We start from the raw sequence: 26,363 nt of genomic DNA on the forward strand, positions 1-26,363 counted from the left end.
GATAATGTACTGCGTTAGTTTTACTCTCTAAAAACATTCTAGTCTGCAGTAGTAAAACAAGGCTAATTTGGGCGTATGCCCAGGCCCTGTATGCTAACCACATGTTTATGGGCCAATGTCACGCTGTTAGTGTGCTGCATGAGGACATTCCAAACAGGAAAAGCGTTCATTTTCACTATAAACAATGTAAATGGGCCAAGGTGAACTCCAAACGCAAGGTAATCACCAGCACACAAGCACATCCCAGAGACATTTTAGTCTGCTTAAATGCCACTCAGAGCCACCTGGCAAGCATTACGTTGGAGGCTTTCATTTTTTTAAATCAGTGAACACCATACGTAAAACAAATTGAAGGTAAAACCTTCAATCTTTATCTCTCTCTCTCTCTCTCTCTCTCTCTCTCTCCCCTTTCCATCTCTATCTGTTTATATGTACTTCCATCCTGATAGGCAGGACAGAATCTCTTTTTCGAGGGACAGCTGATGTGGTAGTTCAGTGGCATTTGTCACCAACCAAAAGACCAAGGCTGCAGTCGGAGAGTCTGTCTTATCGTCTTTTCCTTAACCACTTTTCCTTGACATCAAAACAAAATGCCATGAGGTCAAGAACAGATGTGAAGCAGAAATGTATCTGAAGTGCTATGGAGTGCTATGCAGTGCTAAGATAATCCAACTGCACGTATACTAGGCTACTAATTATGCAAAGGCGGATGTTATTGATGTGAGTCACGTTGATCGGTTATTGACTGGGTTGTTCATATTGCAAAGAATTGTGGGTCGGTGCCAATTCCTCTCCTTTTGTAAAGAATGCAACAGCGTACCCTATGCAAAAGGGTATTGCGAAAGGAAGCATTGCAGCTCCCCTCCTAAGCATTTAGAGAATTCGACCAGCTCATGGCTTATCATGACTGCCACTTAGAAACCTTCCTCGGCCAAAAAAAGACTATTCGAAAAGGGGCCCAAACCTTTTTGTCCAGAGTGAAGCGCCACAGAGGCACTCGGCTCATGTTTACTTATGTGCAAGAGCCACACAAAGAGGGTGGAAACGCTCTTTATCTGCTGGTAAACAAACCGCCATCATGAGGACAACGAAGGCTGTAGCACATCCCCGGCTAATGCCTTGCAGATGAGCTACCCAAAAGGACTGTCCTTTTCAAATCAGGAGAAGAGGAGGGGGGGGGAGGAAGGGAAAGAGAAAAACAGTGAAAGGGTGGAAAAAAGAGAGTGCGGAGCCAGCTTCACGCGTGAATAAATTATGTGAACCCAAAGGCTAAATACCACGCCGGGGTTCAAATCCCACAAGCAGGCTGAGCATGACAAAAAGAGGAGGAAGAGGAGGACAGAGAGGGAAAAGAGGAGAAGAAAGGGTAGAGCTGAGAAGAGGGCAGGGAGGTGGGGGTGGGGGGGGTAGCAGCAGAGGAATGCAGGAGAGTGCACTCGCAATCAATGAGGGTGTCTGGAGAACGCAAATCCAATCGGTCACGCAAAAGCGAGCCGTTTTGCTGGTCATGCAACTTTAAATAGGGCTGACTGGCTCCAGGAGCAAAGGTTAATGTAGACACAGCAAACATGGAGGAGAGGAGAGGAGAGGAGGAGTAGGGAGGAGGGAAGGGGGGGGGGTAGGGGCATACCCTGCACAGATCTCCCCAAATTGCCATTTGGCTCCCCGTGTTAAGGCAAGGGTGGGATAAGGCAAAGGCGTGTACGGCGACAGATTAAAGGAAAACCAAAGTCTCCCTGACCGAAACTTCAGCACCAGTCAACAAAGCTGGGCGTCTCAGGGTGACAGCTATGTAAGGAAGCCAATTAAGCCTGCACTGAGGGTGCAGCCACCTTTAAAAGGAGAGGGGAGAGCAGAGAGGAATACTGATAAGGGCTGGGGGTGGGGGCGGGGAGTGAGGGCTGACATTGTATGACAGCAAGATGGCCAATTAAAAGTTAGATTGGTTTCCCGAATAATAGTCTCATGTCACCAGTGGGAGGGATTGGGGATTCCCTGCATGGTACTTTTAACAACACCTGTGCAAAACAAACAGTACGATTGACTCTCCCAGAGCAATGTGCAGTAGCACTGTGAGCGGGACCCATCTGCTGTGTGTGTGTGTGTGTGTGTGTGTGTGTGTGTGGTCCCATCTATCAGCAGAGAGCTGTGGACCCATCTGCAGAGCTCAGCTAATGGCTTCACCACTACACAGGGAGGCTGTGACACCCTCCCAAAGACTGTCTCACCAAAACACAATTGTAGAGTTAGCCAGAGTGAGCTAGGTAAACTCTGGAAACACCCCAAAATCATAAACGCTGAATTAAATCAAACGTGTCACTTCTGATTATACTCAGGGCTGTAGTGGAGGGTAAACGCACGTAAACGGCGTTTACGCACCTATTGAATTTTGGAAATAGCGTTTACGCACCTCTAAACATCGTTTACGCACCTGTAAGTTGCGTTTACGCACGTCAAAGTTCCCTGGGCCTTGTATTCTGAGGTTGGAATAATCACAAATACATTTGGTGTCATTTTAATACACCTAAATTTCAAATTGTTGGACATATAAACGCTGTAGTCTGAATCATTTTCATCTGCGCTGTATTATGGTCTGTGACCCTCCAATCAGTGCCTTGGCTGCGGCGGCAACACCAATCAGGATCCAGGAAGTATGTAAACACATACACGTTGTGTATTAGCCTGCCTGTCTGCCTACCTGTTCGGAATGGATTAATTAGCCATGGATATCAGGCGTTTTTTGAAGAAACCATCGAGTGCTCCCTCTACCACAGATGCCCGCAAAAGGCCTCAAGTACAAAGTAAGACTGACGTTTTTAAACGTTGTTTTGGTTCAGACAGCATTGCATTAAGACAGGGACAAACTATTAATAACGTGCTTGCAAATACGATGACGCAGGTAACAAGCCAGCCTTTCCGGTCCCATCTTAGGTTTTATAGGCCTAGTAAAATGTAAATTCTTTCAGCATTTGAAGATGCATGCGTAATTATCCTCACGCATATCGCTGTAGATTAGGCTAATGATTTGAAAATTGTAGACAGATTCTTTGCAAGCCAGTTGGACATAGCTAAGTGAATTGCTAAGTGAAATGTTTTAGCTTAGATATATAATCCTCCATTTTCGCGGTAAAGGTCAAATACAAGTGTAGAAGAAAAGCAACAGCAGAACAAGCATAAACCCGACCGGTGAGGCAGAGGTACTGTTTGCCTCCTCTCCGTGTTTTTTCACTGCGGTTTTATGTCAGATCAGCAAGACTAAGTAGGTTCTACGCATGCGCTCAACCCAGTTTGTGACAACACATCTATTCACTGTCATTGATTAAATATGACTTTAACTGATAACATAATGGAATATAGCCAGGACAGCCTTACAGAGTCGCGACGCTTTGTGTTGCGTTGCTTCGTGTCGAGGTCTGTCATATCACAAAATTCATAGTTTACCCACCTCTAATTTTACCACTACAGCCCTGATTATACTCCATTTAGTCCCACGCCTAACGATGGAATTCTGCTTCTGTGAGATACCTCCAATGTGTGTTCATTGAACATGTATTCACGCAGTAAAAAGCTGTAAGCAAACAGCCATCACATGAAGGTGACATCTGAGGGGTGACCAGCATTGCTGTGCTACCTCATTCACTTTGGCATGAGACCTGAGGTCCGAAGTGGAGGAAGGAAGAGCCTATTGTCTTCACTTGATGTCAGAGAAGATGAGATAGTGGAAACGCTTTCTCCTAATACCACCATAACAGCAACAAAGAAACACACACACACACAAGCACACATACCCTTCACAAACACAAACACACACACCCCCTTCACAAAACACAAACACACACACACATACACTTCTGCAGTTGCAATTGAGATTCTGCGGTGGAGTTTTGTATTCATTTTACACATGGGAAGTTGTAGAATTTTATCAGCATTTGTGCCTACTGGAAAATGAGTCCATACGCTTGCCACAGTTTGTGCCATGCCCAACCAACTGCGATACAGTGACCACTCTGTGCCCTCGCAAACACTGCCCTGAAACATGACACAGATTCACACAACACTGTGGGTCAGACGAGGCCACTCACACAGTGGCTCCGGCCTCTCTCTCTCTCTCTCTCTTTCTCTCTGTCCCTGGAACACATCCTCCCTGTTGTGCGTCATCTATCAAGGCCAGATATGAAGCCACTTCCCAGTTAACGCTTCGTAATTAGGCCTGCCGTCAGGAAATCAGAAGCTCGCTCGTACGAGGCCCCTGACGGCTCAATAGTCAAATGAACTGCGTGTCCGTGCACATAGGTAGGTGAAAGTTCAAATAAAATCATTGGAAAACGAAAGTGGGTCAGAAAGTTGTTCGGGCGGTTGTGTGTGTGCTGAAGCTTAACAGGAGTTGTGTGAGACCGGACGGCTTAAACAGAAAATCATTTTATGGAACGGCCATGCCAGTCATTACATCAATCAAAGCTGTAGCATAACCCAAAGAGAATTATACATGAATAGTATTCTGGAATTGTCAGTGAACTAAATATTTGAGTGACCTTTAAAAAGGTAGTATATGCTAGTCTGGCTAGCTCTTGGTTTATGTGGTTGATGCTTTCTCCTGCTAAGAAACGCTCTTCTAGTTTCCAATAACAAAGGTTGAAAAACGTACTTGACCATGGATAGTGGATATCATATCCGATGAAGACACAAAAAGTACAACTATAAGGGACTTATCAATTCATGCAGACCATGTTTGTCTATTGTGTGCGAATTGGATGATAATCATGCTTTATAGTTAATAAAATGCCAAAATCAACATCCTTTTTTTGCAGCCGTATGCCTCATCCATGATCCAGGCATATAACTGCTGTTGTTTGGTGGTGCGTATCCGGCTGATGAGAGCTGAGCTCAGGGTGTGTCCACATTGTCAAGATTCCTCAGTGGCACGGGGCAGTGAAGTTTGTTGTGTTTGCCCTGGCGTTGCCACGGTGCCTTGTTTGCTTTACAACAGCATGCGTGTTCTGTGGGCAACGTTTCCAGCGTCGGAGAAGGGTTCCAGCACGTACTATCAGCAGGGTGCCACCTTGATGTGAACCTTCCCCATGACATCATCTGCACTACACGCAGCTGATTGAACATTGCCTTTGGTACTTACGTCACACCGAGAGCTGACGTCCTCAGGACAAAAAGAAGAGAAAAAAAAAAGCACACAGTGAGGGCATTCAGTTCAGCATGATCCAGACCCAGAGGTACTCAAACTCAAACTCATGGTCTGGTCTGGTCTGGTCTGGGTGCTCGTTGAAGCAGAGACCTCCTCTCTTTACCCCCCTTCCACACACCCTGATCTCTAGTGGGCCACACACGGAACCTTCCTGATCTCCAGTGGGCCACACACGGAGAACCTCAGGGCTTGACAGACAGAGGAGCACAAGCCTGGAGTCTGAAGACAAGCCCCGGACCTGATGGAGGGGCGCGGTACGAGGAGGTGGGAGGGAAAGAAGGAAGGCGAGAGAGGACAGAGAGAGGGAGGGGGGGGGCGATTCAGACCTTTCCCCCCGCAGACACCCCCATGGGACATCATTCAAGCTGGGCTCACAGGTCTGGGTGAGGAGGAACACACACACACACACACACACACACACACAGATTGTTGAGGTTACTACTTCAAAGAGCATCTCTTAGTGTGTGGGCATTCCTTTACAATTGCCCCAAAGAGCTGTAGATCTTGGGCAGCACAGCTTACAGATCAGGGGCTTCGTGACTGTGGCTTATTTGGGCCAAAATTATTATTCCATTCTTTTTGTGCTTAGTGGTCACATTCCCCCTATAACCCCCCCCCCCCCCCCCCCCCAAATACCCAAACACACACACACACACACACACACAGTTGCCGCTTCACTTGCTTCTCGTGTCCCTTTTCATGAGCGTGCCTACAATAGCTGGAGCGACAGTGGTACAGTGGTAGAGAAGTCGTTTAGTAATCAGAAGGTTGCTAGTTCGATTCCCTGTCGAAGCGTCCTTGAGCAAGACACTGAACCCCTAATTGCTCCTGATGTGCAGTGTGCCATCAGTGTAAATGTAAAATGTAAAATGTGTATGCATTGTAAGTCACACATATGTAAGTCGCTTTGGATAAAAGCGTCTGCTAAATGACTAAATGTAAAATGTAAATGTAAGCTGGAGATCAAAACCCATTCTGGTCAGCACAATCTGACTCTGATCAGTACAGTGCTGCAACTTGCCCCTAGAATGATGATGTACATCAGACCCTTAATGCCTCACATTCTTCATGCTCTGACCCCCACCTCCTCTCCTCCCCTCCAAACGAATCATATTAGTTTCTTGGGCTGTGCGCAGGCAAAACAAACGTGTCTTTAATGACTTAAAGCCTGGCTTAAATCCTGAGGCATGCACAGGAATGGCAAACACCCAAGAGAGGCATATGGGGGGGGGCATCGGGGGCAACCTGTGCACAACCGAATTCCTGAGGGCTGGTACCCCGTTACCATGGAGCTCAGGACCCACTCGATCCCCATCTCTGGCGTGAGGTGAGGCCAGGCGTGAAGAGTGGCAGTCTTTTGTCTTATGGCACTGTCGTTCTCTCCTTCATGCCTGCGTGTACCTGTCGCCACGTTCACCGCGGCCTGTTCTGCCAGGGAGCAAAGTCTGAGAGATATCCATGACGACGTGAGGTTAAGGAGGAAGTGACCCAGGCTTGCATTCTCCCAGCTGCTGAAAGGAGCAGTTTGGAGGGTTTTTGGTGAGGTCAACCGTGCCGACGCAAAATCTGACCTGTCCGCATTTTGAGTCGAGACCTGCTCTGTTTCCCGAGGGCTGTACTCAAGAGGATAGAGTGAGACAGACAAAGACGAAGAAAGAGGGAGAAACAGAAGGATGAAGAGAAAATATGTAAAAACATAAGGGTGACAAAACATTAACAGAAAGCCAAAGACAGGAGAGTGTACACAAAAAGTGTGTAAGGATGAAAAACGAAGGCAGAATGAAACAGAAACAAAGGAATAGAAAGAGACACGAGAGCGATAGAGAGAGAGAGTGAGAGAGAGTGAGACCAAGCCTGCATTATTCTACTGCAGTGAATATAAACAGACAGACCCCGAAAGCCTAATCACGCAGAGTGGCCTGATTAACGCTGACTCAGAAATCCCCCGACACAGCCAAACCAGCAGGAATGTCCGACAAACGAGTTACATTTACACTCGGCTCCCAGAGCAGATCAGCATGCACACACACACACACGGGCCAAAATCCTTCCTGTTTCACTCACGTTGTCAGTGGTTCGCCCACTCTCCCTTTTCTCTCCTAATTCGCTCCAACAAGTACTGTAGAACTCCTCTGTGAAACGAGTGGAGTGAGAAAGCTAATGCTAACCTACTTTGACTGAACAGCAGGAACCTGAAACTCGACGCTTATCAGCTGAGAGACACAGTCGGGGATGGTTATGAATTCATAGACAGTCACTCCGTCCTTCTCCACCTGAACAAATGTGCCTTTGTTCAGTCCATCCCTCTTTCAGCCCCTTCATTGACGTGACTCCAAAACACAGATCAAACTCCAACCTTTCACTCAGCAACACCCCCCCCCCCCCCCCCCCCCACAAAAAAAACCAGGAGAGGTCACCGGGTCAACCCGATCTCCATGCCCTCTTGTCTCTTGCACGTGGTTCTAGCGGTTAATGAGTGACAACTCCAGCGGTGACATGGCGCCGCGTTATTTCTCACGCAAACAGAAAGCTCCGGCCAAACACAAACATACTGGAGTTGTATAGGGCTGTTTCTAGTGGCCCACTGTCCACTGACAGTTCGTCTGGAAGCAGAGAGAGAGAGAGCGAGCGATACACCTTGAGAGAAAAGCAAGTTCTTTCTCATTTCTGCCTGTCAGGGACAGAGTGTAACACCATGAGAGAGAGAGAGAGAGAGAGAGAAAAGCAAGTGCTTTCTCATTTCTAGCGCATGCCTGTCAGGGAGCGTTCACATTGCAGAGCCGAGTGAAAGTGACTGTGCATTCTCTGAGAGCTTTATTAGGGAACATTCCATTCTTCCACACAGAACCTATCCACCCCACCCCACCCCACCCCCAAGGAGTGACTAACAATCTTACTAACATACAGGGGTGTTTGACACAGCATGAGAGATAAGTTACATAACCACGCAACACTTTCATTGTCAGGTGTTTGCATATCACTCCATGCTTCACTCACACTGATGCACCAAGACAGTACACCTGTTTAAAACAAGATCTGGGAGCGTATCAGCTTATTAGACCCCAATCAGTAATGGTTCTCCTTCATGGTTTGGTACACATCACCCGATATTCAGAGCATTGGTGCTAATGATTTCTGCCTCGATATTCCCTGCCAGCCTTGTCTCATCTGCCTGTCTGTTTCTTTCAGTGATTTGCACAGTGACTATTGAGCATGGCCTTACACCTCACCCATCAAGAAGGGGTTTTACTGAAGTTGGACATTTATGCAGTGCCCTGGAGAAACGACCTAAAATCCCCATGCTAAGCCCATTAGAGAGGGGGCCATGTTTTACGGTGTGCTAAAAGATTTTTCATGGAAGGGGCGAGAGGCCTACATGAACACTTTCTAAGGCTTGACCCCCCCTCCCTGCTTCTGGCATTCCCGAAACTCCCAGACAAAACACAGAATTCCTCTGTTCCTGTAACATGCACTTCTTTTTCACTCAACCCTCATTAAGTAATGGACAATAAGCCGGGGGGGGGGGGGGGGGGGGGTTACAAAGCGAAAGACATTCCTCAGGCATTGCTTAGTTGTTTGGGCTACAACTTGGAACAGAGTAACGTGGAGCTTCATAAATTCCTGTTGTGTTCTGAGAACAAGAACAAAAAAAAGAACCTGCGCAAATAAACGTCTAATGACTAAACCCTTGAGGTATTTGCAGTGATGTGTAATAGTTTAACCAAACACAAACACACACGTCAAACCCTCTCCACCCAGCGAGTTTGTCTATAATTCAACATCAATAACTGCTTCATTTACTAACAAAGATTGACAGAAAGGCATGTAAACCTCCCTTTTCAGGCTGGTACAATTTCAAACAGCCAGTTTTAGCTGTCAGCGAAGTGGAATTCTTCTTGGGGGTTAAGATGTTAAACTTGCCTGAGTAAGATTCCTGTGCTTGTTATCCACACTTGACTAAAAAACTTGTTTTAAAAAAAAAACTAAACAAATGCTCGGACATCTTCACAGAACATGCACTCCATATCACGCTGAGTGCGATTCGCCATGACACCAGCCTCAGGTAGTCAGGGGCGTGTAGAGCAGTTCTACACATGGCTGCCCATCCCTGAAAGTGGAAGGCGAGAGGATGCTGGGATACGTGTTCCTCTCTATGGGGCACCTTTCTTTCCCACAGTCGAACAGCTGCCCTTTGTAAAGGGCTCCTCCTCGTAGTGTTTACGGTAACACAGTGATGATGGCATTTATCGCTTTTAAATGCCGCTGCTGACATATCACAGCCCATCTCCTGTGTGGCGTCCACCCCGCCCGCCACTGAAGGGGTTCCTGGCACTACTCATCCAGCTCTTCAAACCCAAGCTTGTCCTTTTTGTCTTTTTTTTTTCCACGCTGCTGCGCACTCTATTGAGACTCCTGTAAACAAATACCCTAGCTGCAGAAGAACTCGCAAAAAACCTCATAAAGGAAACACTCGGTTCGAGAGCCATGCCAACATTTCTCTCAATGTCCTGTTCTTCTGATAAACGAGCTATCCAAGTCTGTACAATCATAACATGTGGTAAAGGAATACCACATCACCACTGAAAATGGAACAGGAAAAAAAAAGAAAGTCAAAAGAGAATTCAAACAACCCCCTGTAGAGAATAACTGGACCCAGATATGATTTGTCTTGCGCTTTCTCCCGTTCCTCAAAATATGTTGAGTTAGCGAGTGGCCACTTTCTACTCTTGACAGTACATAGAGCTCGGCATTCGAACTCAACAGCTTCTTCTCCCTGCTTGTCACCTAAGCCTGTTTGTTCTGGCCCGGGAGCCTTAAGTGGGGGGATGCCAAACACATCCTACTTTATCTACAAAATGGGTCATGAACACGTTGAGATAAAGACAACTGTCAAACAATGGGCTAGCCATTTATGAGCGCTTTGGTTGGTCCAACAGCTCTGAAAGAAAATAAACTCCATTACTACATGCTGGTGCCCATGTAGCGAAAGACATTACTAGGAACTTTGGGGGGAGAAACACACTTCAATAGGCAGTTTGCACTTCCCTATCAGAGGAATTGAAAAGAAAAACCACTGGACCCAGGCTAAAGCAAGTGTAGGGCCTACAACTTTGAACTTTGAACATTCCTTGTGGCATCTACGGGTGTTTACCATTGCCCAGCAACTGAGAGGAAAAGGGTATGTTTGGGGCCACTGATCACAGGATAACTAAAATGGATTCCAGTTTATTTACTAGTTATGCTATTGGGCACAACCAAAAAAAATTACGCATTAGAAAGTGAATCAGTCTTAGAGGCCATTTTCACCACCAGGTGCCCATAATTCACAGGCTAAGCATTCAGAAAGAGAAAACACTATGGTCATAAATCAGAACCTCAACAGTTCCAAGGGACACCTTCAGACACAACATTGTGAGCACATCCGCACACAAACACACACACACACACAACAAACATTAGGGTCCTGCACCATTCTTTCAGTTATCTTCACACCATCTCTTGCTCAAGGCCTGGAGGAACCTGCCCTGCTCCCTGCTCCCCCCCCCCCCCCCCACAACACACAAAGTCAAACCCCTCCACTGTTCAGCATTTTTCTGTCATTTAGGGGTCAGAAGTCACTACGGACCACAGACATCATACATCCTCCTCTGTCCTCAATCAGACACCATAGAAAACAAACACCATCCAAGAATGTCAGAGAAGAAGACTGTTAAAGCAGCGTTGTGATAAGCAAAGTCAAGCAGCTTCTCAGCATCCTCCTGTGTGATAGCTTATCATATTTCTTGTGCACTTTTCAATCAACATTCCTCATCCATTCCGTCATGCCCCTCATTTTGCCAGCAGGCAAAGAGAAAATTTGACAAAAGCAATGAATATGTTGCCCCAGAAATTGGCCAATTTACATTTTTCTGCGGTTATGAGCCCAGCAAAACCATAAAGCATGGATGTGAATATCTGGCATGGTCCCTCACACACTTAAAAAAAAAAAACATTAACGCTTGGCCCCCGACCAGTTCCCAAACTACTTAACTCTGGCAGAGAGGAGAGCATAATGACAGGATGTTCTGAGCCAACTAAGACACTGGTCAGCCTCCAAGACCAACTACCTAGAGGGCAACATTTGCTGGGAGGCTGACAGAAGAAGCCAGTCTCCATACCATAAACCCCATGAACAGCATTCCTTCCTGCAACCAATTGGGTTTTGGGAAGTGTGTGTTCTATAACAGTGACAGAGGCCATACTTGAATGCGTGCGCTGGCAGGCCGCAACGGCTGCAACAGCATGTTCTCATCAGCGTCTGTTCTTTTAATCCGATTCACGGACGCTGTGACATGATTTAACTGCAATAACAACACTGCACGCTGCGCACATTTCCAGCATAGTGATGAAGACTTGTTTTCATTTCGGTGCCAGACAGAAGGTCTTTATAAACAATTCACTGGGAGTGGAGTGTTTGCTAGTACATTTCTGAACGATTTCACACTGGGTTTTGTGGAATGGGAGTTTTGTTTTCCCGGCTTTTATATTTATCATCGTTATTTGGTAAAGGAGGGCAACTAGCGTACTGTTTTGCTTTGTCCAAATTTCATTAATCAAGCCTCAGCCCGAGGTCGGCTTGTGTGAGACAACATGTTTATATTTAACATGTTTATATTTAACAGCAGTATTGACTTCGTTCCCTTACTGTCCTAATGAGCTGCTGCAGCTGCTTGTTGCGTAATAACTGTGCGCTCAGGTGTTGCCTACCTGTAGGCCTGATGCATCTTAACAATGGTCCCGTCTTGCAACACTACGCCCAGACATGTTACACAACCCCCGACGCAGACAAACATTTATGGTGTGAAAACTTGAGGTCACTAGCCTACCATATAGAAGACAGTTTTACTCACCTCATTGGAAGGTATACTGACAACACCTGTAGACCTTCGCTTTTCTCTCAACTTTCTTTTCTCAATCTGTCCCTTGCCTTTCCTGGCGCTGGGCCCGGAGCTCTTCTTCTCTTTGCTTTTGCTGGGTGATGGACTTTCCTTATCGCTATCGTCGCAAGCAGTCGGGATGGCTTCTGGTTGCGGGCTGTCAGGCACCTTCTCCGGCTGCGGTGCTTTCTTCGGGTTTCCTGTATCGGCACACCTGGCGGCTGGTGTCAGGTGTGGGTCATCGTCGGGCCTCCTAAGTGCGGAGGATGAGGACGACCGGGCCATAGGGTAGGCTGAGACACAATTCACAGACGTGGAGCTGCCACGATCCGGATTGCCGTTGTTGTTCAACTCGGTAGTTGGTGCCGCGCTGCGCGTCTCACTTTTATTACTGTTGGCCCCCAGGGAAGCAGAGCCTGTTCCACTGCCAGCGCACACGCCTGTGGCTGCTGCTATGTCCCCAAGCATTTTTGCTCTCATCTTCTCACGTTTTGCCTTCCACTCCTCGAGAAAGTCCGTTGTTGCATTTGATCTGAACCCGCCAGTTGCCATGTCTCCTTCTGTCGTTGTGCCGTGTTGTCTTCACTTCACTTAACTTATACTTGTAAACCACGCCACTTGTTGAATAATTGTAGCTTCCGTTTGAACGCAGGGAAACCTATTCCCGGCAATCACACTGCATTCCTCCCAAGTAGGCTTGTAGGAGTTGGTCTGGGTATGAAACAAACACGTTACACGTTAATGCGATTTTAAATATTTGAATGAAATAAGACCCATGTCGAATTGACTTAGTGAACATACATTTATGCGTAATTTTCTCCATATATATATATTCAAATGGCAATTCCATGTTTTTAATTCAAGACTGTTCTGCTGCGGGTGTCACCCAAAGCTGTGGAACACCATGGTAGTTTGACCTGTTGCGCTAAAAACCTATCCAACATAGCCTAGCTTACCTTTTGCTGACATGATAAGGAAGTTTACTTTTCCAACTTAATCGACTTGACTCACAACACACATTTTCAAAAACAAATGTCAGTTAAATAAACGTAACCTACATTCCAACAGTTTTTAGTGTATTATCTGATGGCTGAACCCACCTGTGCTTTCAGCAGCGCTGTCGGTTTCTCAGGATCTGTCCGGAGGAGTAAAGAGAACTCACTGGCCAACTACATTAGTCACACGCGAGCTCGAGAACAGTGCTCTGCCCCTCTCCCGTGCTTTGTGAGGCCGTGCCGAGCGTTTCCGAAGTTTCACGAGGGAACACGGCTACGCCGAAATATTACGAGCTCTGACGAACAGGAGCGAAGTATATTTAAGGTATTTTAGGTAGAATCGTAACTCCTATGTGACCTCTTTTTTAGAACCAGTTAGCCTACTCTGTCCGCGTCGTTTTGGGAAGTGCACAAATGACTATGTAGTTTGAAGAAAAATAGACTCGCACACACTCTGTGATTGTTTATGTATGCATGTACCCTTTTAATGTATTTGTTTGTGTGTGTGTGTGTGTGCTGCCCATGTCATGTTGATTTGATAGGAACGCTGGAGTCGCTGCAGATCATAGATGGAATGTCAGGTTCCATAACAGTGACAGTTTATTGTTGATGGGCTACAAGCTCCTGTGTGATCTCCCACGCAGATCCCACGAAGCGCAACGCCGCCAAAAGATGAGTCATCCAACCCGTTACAACAGACATTTGTTTTTCGTTCTTGTAAACACGAATACAGATGTCGAACAAAACTGATACCTGTATGGTACAGATGTATTTTGAACTATAAAACTATATTTCTGAACTATAAAAGTGGGCTATATTTATTTTATTTTAACTTTTTTACCACAGGCAGTCTGCTCCCCAGCTAAGAGGGTCTCACGAAAATATTTTTTGGAAATGGATTTATAGACATTCATATTTTTATTTAATTTTCATAGTTTCACTGGCAGCCATTGTGTACTCTGCACAGGTCATATGTGCATCTAAATTATGTGAAACATAAGAACAAAATATTTAATACTGAAGATATGAAGATTTTGTTTAACTGGGCTATTTAATAGTGACCAGTTGGCTTAATAGCTTGTGTAAAGCATACATGCCTACATATTCCACCCTGTCTATTTACAACTGGGCTTGGCATGTTGAACTAGATGTAGCTGAATGTATGTCAAGCTATTAGAGATTTCCTCATGAGCAGTTTCTACAGCCTTCGTCTTTTGAAGCCCACACTAGCACGTTGTTCTTGTCCTATGATTTAAACCCATATTCCCCACCAGTCTGAAATCTCATCTCATGTTGTGACAATGATGTCATAATTTGACAAACGCAGCAGTGTGTCAGTAATTGTTGATAAGGCAAATAGACAAATCAATTGACAAATCCATACTCAATTAATAAATCAATAAAAATTATTGTGTATTTACAACTGTAAAAAGGTAAGTAGGTAAAAACAATTGATAAATGAATCCACATTTCAAAATAAACTATAGCATATAACTAAAGAAATCGGATCTGTTTTTTTTTTGTTGTTATTTAATGATCCATTGGAAATGATGCAAAAGCACAATTCAATTCAATTCACTTCATACTCGGCTTGCTCACGTAGAAAAGTCATGGCCAAGAGAGTTTCCAAGATTGTGTACGGTTCTTTCCCGGCACACATTGTCGGAGAGGGAAAACGTACCTGGGGGGGTTAAGCGGGAAGCCTAAAAATAGAGCCTGATCTGAGGAGTGAGGTCACAGTTCCACATATCTAACATTTTTCAGCCTGCTTTTGTGAAGCTGAAAAGAGGGCAAGGCGATAGCCTCTAGTGTGGACCAATGCCAACTCAACTTTGCCTTGCTTTTAACGACATCAATCGCATTTGGAGAACTTGCACGTCATGAGAAGTAAAGCAGGATGTATCTTCTTTTCTTTGAAAATTAGAGATTGTGGTTGGCTCTTTTCCACAGAAGAGCTCAAGGTTCTTTTAATAAACAGTTGGACAGGCCAATCAATGTACAACCCTTGATTTGTGCTTAGTTTACAAAAAAGCCAACCTAAGTCCCAAGTCCAAAAAATATTAACTTGTCTTCAGTATTTTTTGCTGGCCAATTTCCTCTTTTTTTTCAAAGTCAGTGAGATAAATGATAGCCTTTGATGAATTCTCAGTGAGATATATCTGAGAGAGCCACTTTGGAGCACAGCATGATCTTTCCTTTCCTGAGAATTTAGGCCACGAGCACCACAAGACTGTTTTGCTCATTTGACGGTAATAATGGAGTGGATCATGCATGTTTTTAAATGCCTCAGGACATAGTTTAGGTGTTGTCAGTGATTGTATCTTGAACTTTAGGTGTGATATATCTTGTATAGTTGAAAGCAGAGAACAAAAAAAGATTTACAGATGGAGATGGAGACATCACTCTATGGCATTGTTCCATGCATTGTTGCAGGATAACTGCATATTCACATAATCTACTGCCAAGAACTTTGTTTGCACTGTCTGATCTTTTTTTCCAGTTTTTTTCCCCAGTAGTTTTTGAAAAAATCAAACATGGAGGCCAGCAGTTCAACAGTTCGAACAGGAAGCAAACAGGAAGTCAGATTAAAGTGTTCTGTTGTTGACTTGAATCTATGTAGAAAAATCAGAAGAAGTAAAGAGAGAGGGGAAAGGAGCAGGTTAACGGTTGATTTAAAGGTTCGGTCCACGATTCTAATCAAATGCACTTTTTGTTAAATTCAGCGAATTGCTCTTCACGGTCTTCTAGCTGTCCATTCAGTGTTTGTGCTGCTACACAGCCCTGACTCTGTAAATCAGTCCCTTACGGATTTTCCAATCTTGTGATTTCATAAATTCCCACAAATTCATGGAATTTCTGCAATTGCAGTTTGAAATTTTCTCTTATTACAGCAAATGTCCACAAAATGGGAAGTCATGGGATTTCTAGATTATTTGCGATCGCTTTTATTTTTACACAACTTTAACAGCAATTTTTGAGAAGTCCCACAGCAAATTCACTCACCTTTGGCCACACCAATCACAACAAACCCTCGCAAGACCTTAGGGGGTATTCCAAGTATGTGGTTTACTGACAAACCTGGGTAAGTTTTGTTTTTCTAGGAGAACACCACGTACCTGGATTACCCCCCAGATGGGGCTGGTAAATGAGAAACAAACACAGTGGCTCGGACCGAGCCATAAACAATCCCAGCCAATCAACACAGTGCTTCAGGAGCACAAAAGGGAGGGGTGTAATTTGATTGGGTCAAATATCAACAACCTTGAAGCCGAAAACCAAATCACGGATTGCATCTTTAAGACATCTCAGAGGACTGAAGGTATTCTTAAAGCAATATCATCCAGGGCTTCAGTCCTCTCATTCACCGTGTCAAATATTCGTTAATGACAGCTGCACGTCCGTTTCTCTTCTTCAGTCCTCCAACGGGCACAACGGTGCCATCTGCATAGTGCCATCTGGTGAACAGAGTGGTCAGCAGGGGAATGAAGTGGGTCAACCACCTCGTCCAGTGTGCCATCTTTGGCCAGAGGACGCAGAAACAGTTTTGTGGCTGTTTTCCAGCTGGGTTGTGCCATGTTTAACCCCTGGAGTACTGGTACTTGCTGTGTTGTTTTTGTGTGACTGTTAACGGCTGTCTACATTTTGATACATGGGAGGGGCTGGAACGCCACCCAAATAATTGCAAATAGAGGTGTGTGTGTGTGTGTGCGTGTGTACATAAATCATACGTGAAACAAGTGACAAACATTCAAGTCAAACCTGTTACATTAGGGGGAAAAACACTTGCCTAAGATTTAAAGTTCCCCACCATACCTGGAAGGATAGTGTAGAAGGTAAGTCATGTCAAAAACCCGTCATTTTGGCTGATGGGGAAGGAAAGGAACAGGAAATGTGCCGTTGCATAACTGGCATTTGCATACACATCCATCACGCTCCACGAGGGATGAATGGCATCTCCTAAACTGATTTCAGTGTTTTTAATTGATACAATTAGCCTCATTTATTTGTTTCAGTGTAGCTGGCCAGCTCATTCAGGCCTGTAAATAAAAACAAAACTGACTGTGAGCGCTGTTCAAAGGTTGCGCCTTTCAAAGAATATTTGCGTAGCCGTAGAGTAATGAGAGTTCCACATGTTTGAGCTGGGGAACTGAGGCTGTTTGTCTTTCATGAGAAGGGCTTTCACATGTCTGATTCTGCAGGAGAGGCTTGCTGGACTCCCTGGCTGCTCCTGCCACTTAAAGATCCAGTCCGCGATTCTGTTTCGGTTTCGATAAAGGTTGTTGATATTTGAGCTCCACAGCCAATCAAATGACACCCCTCACTTCCGTGCTCCCGAAACTACATGTGTTGATTGGCTGGGATTGTTTATGGCTCTGTCTGAGTCACTGTGTTTACTTCTCATTTACCAGTCCCACCTGGGTGGCATTCTCCTGGTTTTCTCCTCGCAAAACAAAGCCATAGGGCCGTTCTATTAGGTTTAGCAATTACTCTGAGTTAACTTACCCAGGTTTAGACAGGTTTGAATGTACAGCTAGAAGACTGTGAGCAACAATTTGCTGAATTTGACAAACAACGTATGGGATTAGAATCGCGGACTGTACCTTTAAGGCCCAAATCTGCAGCTTCAGCAAAGTGGGTCTGCTTGAAGAGCAGGAAAGATTAAGATTTTAGACAGACGAGTGGAAAGAATGAGCAAAGAAAAAAGGAAAGCAGAGGGATGAGAGTGCTGGTGTTGGCAGGGGTGCCAGGGAAGATAATGCCTGTCTGTTGCTAGATGGTTTCAGACCCCAGGAAACGTGTCGGCTCATCACAGATCAATCAGATCACACAGACCATGAATCATGAGCTTCACTTCGAAGATTTGTGCCCAAATATGTGACAGAGGATGCTAGGCACGGCCAGAAAATAGTATGGGTAGGAAATTTCTAATGTCTCTGTCTGCCTGAGAAAATAAATCATGGTTTAGCTCTGGCTAGCTCAGCTCTGGCTTAAGAAGCCTGGTATCAAATCAACTCGGGCATTCAGATCTTCCATGTGCCGTTTTTCTCCTAAGCTTTTTATTATTAGGTAGATACATGGGGACTGATGATTATTATATATTATTATTATGTTATTTTCAGTGACGTACAACATTAAAGCTAGCAGTTTTTTTATATGGTTATAAAAAAGCCATGTTCTTGCTTAAAAACAATAAAATAATCTATAAACTCATAGATCTCAAGATTAACAGGTGTCATAAACTACTACAACAATTTGCTTTGTATCATATTTCTCTGGCTCATTTTGTATAACTGTTACAACCAGGCTCTATGAAGTCTGTGCAAGTCCCATTAACTCTTCTAAGTCATTACCCCCCCCCCACACACACACACACACACACACTCCTCCTTCAGCCCTTGGCAGGTGTACTTCGGTGGTGCTTAGTATCCTTGGATCTCCTAACTTCCTGTAGCTTGATTGTTGTGCCTCATTTGCAAGTCGCTTCGGATAAAAAGCGTCTGCTAAATGAATAAATCTAGATGTGAATCGTTGAAGCGTGAGGGGTGCACTCTCTCTGGAGATGTATGGAGACCTGGCGGTGTGTTATTCCTCCTCCGTGAGTATAGAAGGGGGGCTTAATGCACTATTGTTTGAGTGTTTTAAAGACCGCACAGGCTGTGATGCAGCATGCCCTTCAATGTTAGTGTGTGGGTGGGTGCATAATGTTTTTTTTTTATCCTTGGTGATGAGAACCTCTTCAAAATGGAGTGGTGCTGCTAACCAATGGATTAAATCTCTTAAAATTCACTCAGCATATATTTTATATGAATTCACATAAGTAGACATAGTATACCACACATAGCACATAGCTCTGTATGTAAACACATAGTGCAGTGTGCTCATCTTTCACTTCGTCTCATAGTTATACCTCAAAATTGAGTACAGACTACCGTAATTCTCTCCAGGTTTGGTTTGTTGTGAAATGAATGAATGTATTACTGTAATTAAATTCGTTTGTTTCTGTAATGACCCTCAAGCAGTGATTTTTCTTTCCTTCTCCTCCTCCCTGTTTTTGTCTGGGCTCCCGTCCAGCTGATCTTTTTCCCATTTGCTTTGGTCAAGGTCCTGATTAGGCCAATCTGGTAGGGGTAGCAGCACGGAACGGGAGGAATGTCTCAGACACAGACCAGTCTGGCAGACACAAGGAAAAATAAGTGTACCTTTTTGAAAAGACTGGAAAATGGGAAGGACACAAAATGGGGAAAAGTGGTTGTTGCAAGCCTTAGTGTAATAATGGCTCATATTCACATTCTCCTCTTAAATGAGTGTTTGTTATGCTTGATGAAATGCCCAATCAGACAAGGGCCGTTCAATATAAAATTCCAAGTTTCATTACAAACGGAGATGGGTCAAGAATGATAATAGAATGTGAAAGGATGCCAAAACCCGAATTGCTTTCTGGGTAAAAATGTTTTCAAGACAATCAGATTCTCCTGCCTATGACGGTAAAGGTAACAATGTCTATAGGACTGAAGGGCATAATCATATTGAGGGAACTCAATTACTATGGTGATGTCACTCTGTCCTCTGAGGAAGAAAGCCAGATTGAATTATGTACACACACACACACACACACACACACACACACACACACACACAACTACTTATTTAGATTCCAAGGGGAAAACATTCTTTGTCAGTGCAAGGGAGCGATAATCTTGATTTAATGGTCCATGGCTTTCAGTGTGATCAAACCGTTGAGAGTACCTTCTGCTGATCAGAATTAAGTGAGTGGACAGGAGAGCACCATCTAGTGGCTTCTAGAGGTACATGCTGGTTTATCCTTCAGAGAGCTAAAACCGTAACTACCGGTATATCCAAGTAGGGTTAAGAGAAAACCCTGATGCATATGTTTACATGGCTGTCAGACAGGAATAATGAATTATAAAGATAAGATAATTGTAATGTAAGGGTTAAAAAAAATGGACACAGAATATTTACAATGTACAAGTTTATTTTTATTGAACTCTTCAGTGGTTGGTAGTCACAGCACAGCTTGCATGTAAGAAGCCACACGCCTATTTTACAAGATAAATTGGATATTTAAAAAGGGGAGGAAAACAACAAACTAAACCAAAAGAGGAGACAGCTGACAGTCCAACTACAGCGACTTGTGTTCTGCACTACAGTATTTCATTTTTATCTTAAAAGGCCACTGAAAAAAAAGCATAAAAACATGTTTACCATTGCATGGACTTGAATTCGACATGGTGGCAAGTTCGCTACGAACCGGACAAGACTCCTCACATGGCATTGACAGTGCATGTAGACATCTGTGGAACAGGACTGGGTTAGTGATAACCTAGGGGGTTTTTCATTTCGTCTCAAGTGAAAAAACAAACAAACAAACAAACAACAAAAACACCTCTGCTAATACTACAGGTTAAAAAAAAAGAAGAAAAACAAATAGGGAAAGGGGATGGGGGGGATGAACACTCTTCCAAGGATACTAAATACAAATGTGCGAAATGTAGTGAAGCAATTATATTATTATTATTATTATTCTCATCTCACAATGTTTGTGGAACACTTTTTAAAAAATTGAGGAAAAAAAATAAATGCACTGAACACTGTAGCTGAAGCCCTTGTTGGAGGGAGCAGCTCTACAGCCATTCAATGTCTTTAGACTATAAAAGATGATGAAGGAAGAAAGGAAAATAAAAAGGAAGGAAGTGAAGAAGGAAGTAGTTTAAAACACACTTTTTTTGTCCTCTGGAATTTGTATATTTTTAATAGTAACAGACGGGAACCATAAATGCATGCCATGTGTTGGTCAAACAATACATACAGGTATATACAGTTTCACTCAGTACCTGCTAAAAACATAGTGAGGATTTAAGAGTATAAAGCAAGGACTACACTACAAACTTAAAAAGAGAGAAAAAAATTGGAGAGGGGGGAGGTGTGTGTATGTGTGTGTGTTGGGGGGGGGGGGGGGGGGGGGCTTTACTAGTGATGGACTCGTCATTAAAGCATTTTTTAATAAGAAAGAAATGCATATTGCACATACAGTGAAAGCTTAAATTCCACCAGGTCCACCTTTTTCGGTAAAGCGATAACTCTGTTTCCCTCCTTGAGGAAGATACAGACAAAATGGTATAACCAGAGGCATGGGGAAATACACAAATATATATGTGTGTGTGTGTGTGTGTGTGTGTGTGTGTGTGTGTGTGTGCGCAGAAGCAGAGGGGGAATGGTGGAAGGTCAGAGCCTTCAGACCTTTGAGGAGCCGTGTGGGAGGGCAAGAGTGGCACTTTGGACAGAGGGGCCGTGTGTAAGGAACACACACACACACACACACACACACACACACACACACACACACAGAGAGAGAGAGAGACCCGCGCGATGCACGAAACCCCTAACACACATAGACATCGGATGGGGGGGGAGGCAAGAAAGGGGGAGCATCGAAGAAAAAAAAATAAAGAATGAAAAGAAGAAAGACCAAAAAGAAAATTCTGTGGCACAAAAAAAATTAAAAAATTAGGTGGTGAATATAACTGTTCTTCTGTGACATCCCAAGAGATCAAAGCGAAGTGTTTCTCATCGTCTTCCTTCTTTCATTTATATACAACTAAGGCTTATTGGTTAAATAGCTTTCGAGGCGTTCCCTGCCCACTAGGTTTTCATTTTCTTATCGTTTTCGTTTTCTTCTCATTCTCCATGCTGTCCACACCGCCGCCCGCCCGCCCGCCCGCTCGCTGTAAACTCAGTGGTTGTCTAGGGGCAGCGGTGTAAAGAAACATAATATTTATATACGAACAATCTAACGGGGAACTTGTGAGGGGATGGGGTGAGTGTTGCAGTGGAGGAGTGAGGAAAGGGGGGGGGGGGGGGGGAAGATACAAAACAAAGGAGGGAGAGGAAAACAAAATCAAAACTAAAACTGGGTAAAAAAAAAAAAAAAAAAGAAGGGACTGATCAGGAGAGAAGGAGCCTTCTTGTCACTCATGTCTGTTTGCAATTAACATCTAGATGTGCAATACCATTAGTTTGCTGCCATGGGAGGGGGGCACAGACACAGAGGGAGGGCGGCAGCGGGTGAATGGGGGAGTGAGGGTGAAGGTGAGGGGGGGGTGGTGTAAGGTTCTGTTCTATTTGGAAAGCTTGCTAATGACTCGAATCAGGGCTCCGTTTTCATCCTTTAGTCTCTGGTTATCTGCTTTCAAGTCTGGTAGCATCTGAAACACAAAACAGACAGAGAGAGAGAGAGAGAGAGAGAGAGGGAGAGGGAGAGGGAGAGGGAGAGGGAGAGGGAGAGGGAGAGGGAGAGAGAGAGAGAGATACTGTTAGTACATTGTCTTGACACCATGGTCATGAGGGAGAGCCTATTGAAACGCAGCTCTGGTGCAGGTTAATTGCACGGCCTGTGTTGTCCATTGACAAAAACCACAACGCTAGGCTTGTCCTTTGTAACGGGTCTCTCTTTCTCTCTCACGCGGCACGTTGAGTGCAGCAAGCGCACCAGAGAGACAGAGAGAGAGAGTGCGTGTACACTGCAGTCCAAAAACACAAAACCAAAGCAAAAACCACAGAGGGGGAAAAAGAAAATCAAAAACTCCGCCAAACAGCCATGCACACGGAGAGCGAGGGAGCCAGAGAGAGAGAGAGAGGGAGAGAGCCAGAGAGAGAGAGAGAGAGAGAGAGAGAGAGAGAGAGAGAGAGAGAGAGAGCCAGAGAGAGAGAGATAGAGAGAGGAAGAAAGAGAGAGATGAAGTCACGACATGGGCAAACTTCCGTGGAACAAACGGGGCTTCTTTTGTCCGTTAAGAGAAACCGTCTACAAGCACTAAACTAACCAGAACCAAAATAACAGAACGAATAGCTCAAGGATCAGGTCAAATGCCACTTCGGTTGCTATCTGCTACTGCAAAGCGGGGCCTGATAACATTGACAAAGAAGAGTGGGAGTTCACCGAATGCTGCGGAAAAAAAGACAGGACTTAATACACAATTTTATCGCCTGCATCAGTACAGTCCAATCCAGGCAATGGTGAAAAGGCTCCACGGAATGGATTCTATGGGTGTTTGACTGGAAGGCACCGAACTTAGCAGCAACCATCAGATTAGAACCTCCAAACCTTCTCTCTTTTCCATTCAGATGTATTGGTGTGAATCCAACCAGTAAAAACCCAATTGTGCTGAATCTCTGGTACATTCTATAATAAACTAAAATCCGCACCAAATTCCGGTCATGATTCTGTGCCATTCCTCACAATTATTTACCATTAACCAGAGGAGCAGCCCGTCTCACTGCTCTCACCAGATGGAGTTTATTGTGTCTGCAGTGGTGTTACTGACTGAAAAAAATGGCGAGGCACTGAGGATTTGAGCCGGCTGCAACTGTGGCTTCATGGGCCATTTTTGTGACGAGCTCCGCTGAGGAATTTTGGCTCATTCATTGGAGACAATATTTCACTTTCCAAGCCATCAACGGGTGTTAATTACATTCCTTTGCTATCCCCCAGGGAATATCTTAAGTTGTGCTATGCAGTCACCATGCAATAGATCGGTCACAGGCAGTAACACACAGGCCAGACTTAGGTTTATCAAAAGGGGAAACAGGTAGGGTCTGGAGGACTGGTTGTACAATCTGGTCTCAGAAAGAGTCAAAGTGTGTGTTTGTGGGGGCTCAAAAACCACAAAAGCCACATCATGCAGAGAAGCCAGAACAAGCCAAACCAATGCAACTGCAACCAGTGGGAGAGGCCTCTGAACACCACACCAGAGGGGAGGGGCTGGAGAGGAGAGGGAGGGGTCGGGGTGGGGCTGATAAATAATGAAAGAAACTGGCAGTGTGATTCATTACTGAAAAAAATACTGATTTCGTTTGTTGTTGTAGTGGGAATAATCGCCGACATTACTATGCCTTTGCCAATGAGAATTGGTCACGAATGGCCAAGAAAATAAAATATGCTCAACCTATTTAAACAAAAAAAAATAAACACACACACACACACACACACACACACACACACACACACACACACACACACACACACACACACACACACACACACACACACACACACACACACTTTATATGCTTTAGCTTTCGATATTTTTGAGTAATGACCACACCTAATTCAGAGTGGGGGTTGGGGAAGACTACCCCGGTCAACACTCTTGTGTGGTAGAGAGGAAATTCGGTTGGTGGGTTGGGGTGGGGTGGGTAGGGGGGGTTAGGGGTAAAAGAAGGGGTTGGCCCAGAGGCCGAGGAAGGAAGAAAGGGGGTGCACCTGCCTGTCTAGGGGTGTGGGGCGGAGCACAAATGGAGCATGACAAAGGGGGTGATGGACAAGAGGGTGGAGAGTGCGGGCAGGTGGTGGTTGTTGTTGTTGTTGTTGTTGTCGATGTTGTTGTTGTTGTTGTTTGGGGACCAAAGGGAGGTGCGTGGGTGGGGAGGGGGGTAGTTTGGCAGGGCTGGGCGCGTGGCGCGATGGAGCCTACAGGTCCATTGCCGGCAGCGAGCTGCAGGTGGTGGTGGTGGTAGCGGAGGAGAGCTTTGCCACAACGCGCGCCAGGGCGCGGTTCTCCGCCTGCAGCCGCTCGTTATGCTGCCTCAGGGCCTGAACCTGCTTTACCTGGTGGAGGTTCTGCAGGAAAACCACAACACAGGAGAAAGAGGGGGAGAGAGACAGAGAGAAGAGAAGAGCAGCGATGGACAGGGGGGAGAGGGGCAGGGGGGTGGTGGATGGAGAGACATTAAGGGAGAGAATGGAGAAAGAACAAAAGACAAAGAAGTTAACAGGAAAAGAGTTGGAGAGAAAGATGTTGGGAGATAGGGAGACACAAAGTACAATAGGAGATTGAGGAAAGGGAAATTAGGAAATACAGACAGATTTAGAGAATGACAGTGGGAATAAAGAGAGATGGGAGTGGGATTAACAGAGAGTGGGGAACACAAAACGATGTGCCGACAAGAGATGGAGAGAAAAACAAACATGGGTTTGTTAAAGAATGTAAAAAAAAAAATTAAAAAAAACACAGGAATAGGAAAAATGAACAGGGAGACAACAAAACAACAAACAAAACCAGGGAGACAAAACAGGAAAGGGAAATTGTTAAAAAAATGAAGACAGGCTTGTGTAACAGTGGAAATGGCTCGAAGTTGAACACTACCATCAGAACTATCTAGCTATGTAAAACAGCAAAGTGAAAGAGGGGAGATTGCATCTCAGAATTGCTCTGCAAAGCAGCAGGACACAGCAGATATGGAGCTATTGAACAACAGTTCCTGTAAACGTACAGCACTCGCTGATTCAGACAGAATGGATTTTGTCTCAGGCTTCCTGAGACAGAACATCCAATCTGACACTGCTTCTCAGAAGCAAACGAGCGCCGTCAAGGCGGGTAACTGGCGGAGGGCTTGAGAGTGCGCTCCATCATTGTGAAAACAACAGGCACACTGTGCTCCAGGATGTTGTGCCACAATCTCAAAATATCACATTGGCATATACCCTTACACACACACACATATATGCACACACACACACACACACACACACACACACACACACACACACACACACACACACACACACACACACACACCGCTCTCACAACAAGGCTTTCACTGACATTTTCAACAACAGAGTCGCAACAAATCTATAAAGCCTTTCAGCACTGTTTTTTTTTTTTTTTGGTTTCAACTTTCAGATTTCACTGGTTTTACACTAGATAAGACACTTCACAGACACACACCACACACACACACACACACTAGATAAGACACTTCACAGAGGCCTGCAGTCAGTCACCCAGTACCACTTAGACATCAATCAATGCAATCAATGTACGTCACACTAACAGATCCCACATTTCCCCCCCACATACCATGCACATTAGTTACGGAGATATAAAAGCCCAACCCTTTTAAACTAATTATTCTAATCATACATCATTACGACTACAACTGGTCTATACATCTTGGCATTCATTCTAGATTTTTCCCAACAGCAATGTGCCATCGCAAATAGATAAAAATAATTCCTGTCTAAACCATGGCTGCAGTAAGCACACACAGAGTGGTGCCTGGTTCATGATGTGTTTTGTGAGCATAGCGGGTGTTACCTTGAGTTCCTCCTCCATCTCAGATATCTTCCTTTCTAGAGCCCTTCTTTCCTGCAGGGGTGGACACACACAAAGAGTGTTTACTTGACACCAGTCACACACACACACACAAACAGCACAGTGAATACGCCACACAGCA

At 44.8% G+C, this 26,363-nt stretch overlaps 2 protein-coding genes across 6 annotated transcripts in view; both read right to left on the minus strand.

Moving 5' to 3' along the window:
• The window catches only part of pawr (PRKC, apoptosis, WT1, regulator), a 60,621-nt gene extending 47,296 nt beyond the window's left edge, over nt 1-13,325 (minus strand). Inside the window, exons 1-2 of the mRNA XM_012815447.3 lie at nt 13,215-13,325; nt 12,088-12,825 (exon numbers count right to left, since the gene is read on the minus strand). Of these exons, the coding sequence (XP_012670901.1) occupies nt 12,088-12,666 (579 nt within the window). The 5' untranslated portion in view covers nt 12,667-12,825; nt 13,215-13,325. The remainder of the gene's footprint in view (nt 1-12,087; nt 12,826-13,214) is intronic.
• Nucleotides 13,326-20,085: 6,760 nt separating this feature from the next.
• Nucleotides 20,086-26,363, minus strand: part of ppp1r12a (protein phosphatase 1, regulatory subunit 12A) — a 66,212-nt gene continuing 59,934 nt past the window's right edge. For all 5 annotated transcript variants that reach the window (XM_012815482.3, XM_031582983.2, XM_031582982.2 and 2 more), the window contains 2 exons: nt 26,225-26,275; nt 20,086-22,333 (listed from right to left, as the gene is read on the minus strand). In XM_012815482.3, the coding sequence (XP_012670936.2) occupies nt 22,247-22,333; nt 26,225-26,275 (138 nt within the window). In that variant the 3' untranslated portion in view covers nt 20,086-22,246. The remainder of the gene's footprint in view (nt 22,334-26,224; nt 26,276-26,363) is intronic.

The sequence above is a fragment of the Clupea harengus genome, chromosome 16 (assembly GCF_900700415.2).
Source record: "Clupea harengus chromosome 16, Ch_v2.0.2, whole genome shotgun sequence".
NCBI lineage: Eukaryota > Metazoa > Chordata > Actinopteri > Clupeiformes > Clupeidae > Clupea > Clupea harengus.